Source organism: Curcuma longa, chromosome 10 (assembly GCF_044706935.1).
Source record: "Curcuma longa cultivar G26 ecotype Majalengka, Jawa Barat chromosome 10, ITB_CL_G26_1.1, whole genome shotgun sequence".
Lineage (NCBI taxonomy): Eukaryota > Viridiplantae > Streptophyta > Magnoliopsida > Zingiberales > Zingiberaceae > Curcuma > Curcuma longa.
In genome coordinates this window covers 12,467,357-12,470,879 of record NC_133870.1, presented here as the reverse complement: position 1 = coordinate 12,470,879, position 3,523 = coordinate 12,467,357, and the positions used below count along the sequence as shown (strand labels likewise).

The 3,523-nt window shown below is 36.6% G+C and overlaps 1 protein-coding gene across 1 annotated transcript; it reads left to right on the top strand.

Moving 5' to 3' along the window:
• The first annotated feature begins 416 nt into the window (after positions 1–416).
• LOC141835650 (aconitate hydratase, cytoplasmic-like) lies at positions 417–3,312 on the top strand. Its single transcript, XM_074723023.1, has 10 exons — positions 417–559; positions 642–784; positions 1,332–1,388; positions 1,471–1,550; positions 1,641–1,716; positions 2,254–2,439; positions 2,684–2,751; positions 2,885–3,003; positions 3,105–3,226; positions 3,298–3,312. Exons 1-10 carry the CDS (start codon positions 418–420, stop codon positions 3,310–3,312), a joined length of 1,008 nt encoding a protein of 335 aa, XP_074579124.1. The 5' UTR covers position 417.
• Positions 3,313–3,523: the final 211 nt, after the last annotated feature.

The following is a 3,523-nucleotide window of genomic DNA, read 5'->3' as shown; positions in this document are numbered from 1 at the left end:
CGAGGCCGCCGGAGTTGCGCGACTCTGGCAGCTGGGATGGCGGGTGCCGGGCCGTGCCGGTGCCGGTCGGCGGGCGGGAACGAAAAATTTCGCCCGTTTCGACCGGCTCGGCACGAGATTTTAAACCCTGTTCCACCTTTAGTTTTTTTTAACATCTCTAGTTTTAGGCATTATATTTTGTCTTCTACAAGCATTCATGTAAAGTTCTTGTTAATTTTTAACAATTTGAGCACTTCCAGAGTTCCAGTTAATTTTTCTATTGTAATAGTATATAGAAATCAGTACAAATTCTGATTTATTGTTAGTATTGATAAAAATTCTAATAAAATCTATTGGGTACTGTATAGTGCATAGCCTTTTCTTTCCCCAATAAACACATTTTGATACTGTATTAATGTGTTCTTGTATTTTCAGCCCATGAGTATGGTCTTGCCTGGTGTAGTAGGTTTTAAGTTGACAGGGAAACTACAGAATGGTGTCACAGCAACAGACTTGGTTTTAACTGTCACCCAAATGCTGAGGAAGCATGGAGTTGTTGGCAAGTTCGTCGAGTTCTATGGTAACACATCTTGACTTTCATGGGAATGTTAAAAATTATATCCTTGACTTTTCTGTTAAACTATTTTGGTTTGATACTACAGGTGAAGGTATGGGTGAGTTATCATTGGCTGATAGGGCAACAATTGCTAATATGTCACCTGAATATGGAGCAACTATGGGCTTCTTCCCTGTGGATCATGTGACCCTGCAATATCTTAAGTTGACAGGAAGAAGTGATGAAACTGTAAGTATACTTAAGAAAGAAGCTTATAATTGTTTGCATTGGAAATAATGTTGCCACATGATTATATTGGTTATTAATATCCTTTCATTGGCACAGAAATGCATATCACTCTTACCTGCACAGAAATGCATATTACTCCTACCTAGTCTGATCTAATAATGAATTGATAGGAATGCAAATTTCATGAAAGTGGACGGCCTTTAATGGGATTATGGATTTATCAGGTGGCTCACTGAGTGGATATTGAAGTTCAGTAAGCATTGTGTGATACTCAAATGAATTTAAAGATCTCTAGTGTAAAAAAAACTAAGTTGGTCCAAGCGAGTTAAGTTGGAATTCAAACAATATAGGTCACATTATGCCATATTCATATGTTGTGGTGAAGCACTATATATGCATATTTGGGTGCTTATGTAGCCACATAACTTATTTTAAGAACAATGGTTGCTATGGTGGGTCACTTTAGTTAGTTTGATATTGATGCAGAAGATTGTTCTCTTTATTTGACTTTGAATCAAAGACATCTTACTAAACTCTCATTCCACAGGTGTCTATGATTGAGGCCTATTTGCGTGCAAACAAAATGTTTGTTGACTATAATGAGGTAAGAGACTAAATACTTCCATTGTGTAATCAAACCAATTGCTGATGCATGCAAAATTGTTTTTGTTTGACTGTCTGAGCAGCCTCAGAAGGAAAGAGTTTATTCATCTTATCTAGAATTAAACCTTGCAGATGTTGAGCCCTGCATTTCAGGCCCTAAAAGGTAGATTTCTGTTGTTTTTTTAACCCTTCCTTGCTATCTATTCTTTTTTTTTCTTTTAAAAATCACCTTTTTCTATACCAATCATGATAGACCTCATGATCGTGTACCTTTAAAAGAGATGAAAGCAGATTGGCATTCTTGTCTGGGCAACAAAGTTGGATTCAAGGTGAGAGTCCTTGTTGGACTGAGCAGTGGATACTAATTTGATTTGTTTCCTGGATAGTGGATAGTTGCTAGTTCCATCATTTAGCAAGATCATGGACAACCTTTGCTAAGTAATTTACTGCTGAAGCGCAATATGCATTTATATTTGTTCTTTGCTTCCCGTCCTTTTTTTTTTCTTTTTTACGTAGGTTCTTTTCACTTTCATTATTTCATTTAACAGTTTCTGGCATCAATTTCCAACAAAATTTTTAGGTTAAGTGCTGAAGTAGATGACAGCTAGTATATTTTTTAAAAGAATAAATTGCAACACTGAAAAAGAAGAAATTGTTGCCTATAGTTTTTGAAGTTCAATTATTTAAGTTTTAGCAACCTATTAGTATTTGGAGTTGGAAGTGTCTCATTAATGCCCTATTTTACAGCACAATCACTGTCATCATACTGATTATGACCAATTGCAAATTACCTCCAGCTGTTAACTTGATTATTGTTTAGTTCTTATTCTTTTTTATTAGTTGCTAACCAAGTGCTGCTGTTGCAGGGATTTGCAGTGCCCAAGGAATCACAAGAAAAAATTGTGAAGTTTGACTTTCATGGACAACCTGCAGAGCTCAAGCATGGTAGTGTTGTCATAGCGGCAATAACAAGCTGCACAAACACATCAAATCCAAGTGTCATGCTTGGTGCTGGTCTTGTTGCAAAGAAGGCGTGTGAATTGGGCCTTCAGGTTAGTTGATAATGGGAGAAATATGCCTTTTTCTTCAAATATTTTTTCTGAAAGGAAAAGGTGGAAGCTTGATAGCTAACTTAAATTATGTAACAATATTGTGAATTTGAATAAGACGATAGTTTGTTGTTGTTGCTGTGTGTTGCACTGTTTCAGTGCTCTCATCATATCTCATGCCTTGCACAACTGTGTCTTTGTGGTAGCTGCAATGTTCATTTGATGAATTTTCTGCCTTAATTTTAAGGTTAAGCCTTGGGTGAAAACAAGCCTTGCCCCAGGTTCTGGAGTTGTCACCAAGTATTTGCTCAAGAGGTATTACTGATTGGATTAGTTGGCTTTCTCAGCTGCATTTTTATGTTTCCTGAGTATTGATGAAATTTGTGTATAAACGTAGTGGCCCTTTTTTATGTTTCTTGAGTATTGATGAAATTTGTGTATAATGTAGTGGCCTTCAAGGGTATTTAAATCAGCAAGGATTCCATATTGTCGGGTATGGTTGCACAACTTGTATTGGGAATTCTGGGGACCTTGATGAGTCTGTTGCTGCTGCAATTTCAGATAACGGTGAGTTGAATTTAATTGGATGATTGACAGGATGAGGACATGGTACTCGTGTTTTCTCTATCTATATGTTTAAGTCTAAATACAATCCTTTCTTATAATAGATGTTGTCGCTGCTGCTGTACTTTCTGGAAATAGAAATTTTGAGGGGCGCGTCCACCCACTAACACGAGCTAACTATTTGGCCTCACCTCCATTAGTTGTAGCATATGCGCTTGCTGGAACGGTATTTTTTTGTTCTTCTTTTTATTAGTAGCATTTCTTGTTAGTGTATTCACCAACTTTCACTAATTCCAGTGTTGTAGAATGTGAATCAGTAAAAAATATTGTTAAAATGCTTATAGTAGTAAAGAAAAACGTTTCTGTAGCTTTTTCACATATCAAATGATATGGTTCCTGTAGGGTTGGATTCCCCCCTTTAAAATCGGACGTGAAGGTTTCCTTTCATCCGGCTCAAGTAGTTACCTCAAAAAAGGAAATTGTTTCTTATTTTAATAGTTTGTTTGAAAAACCCTACAAACAA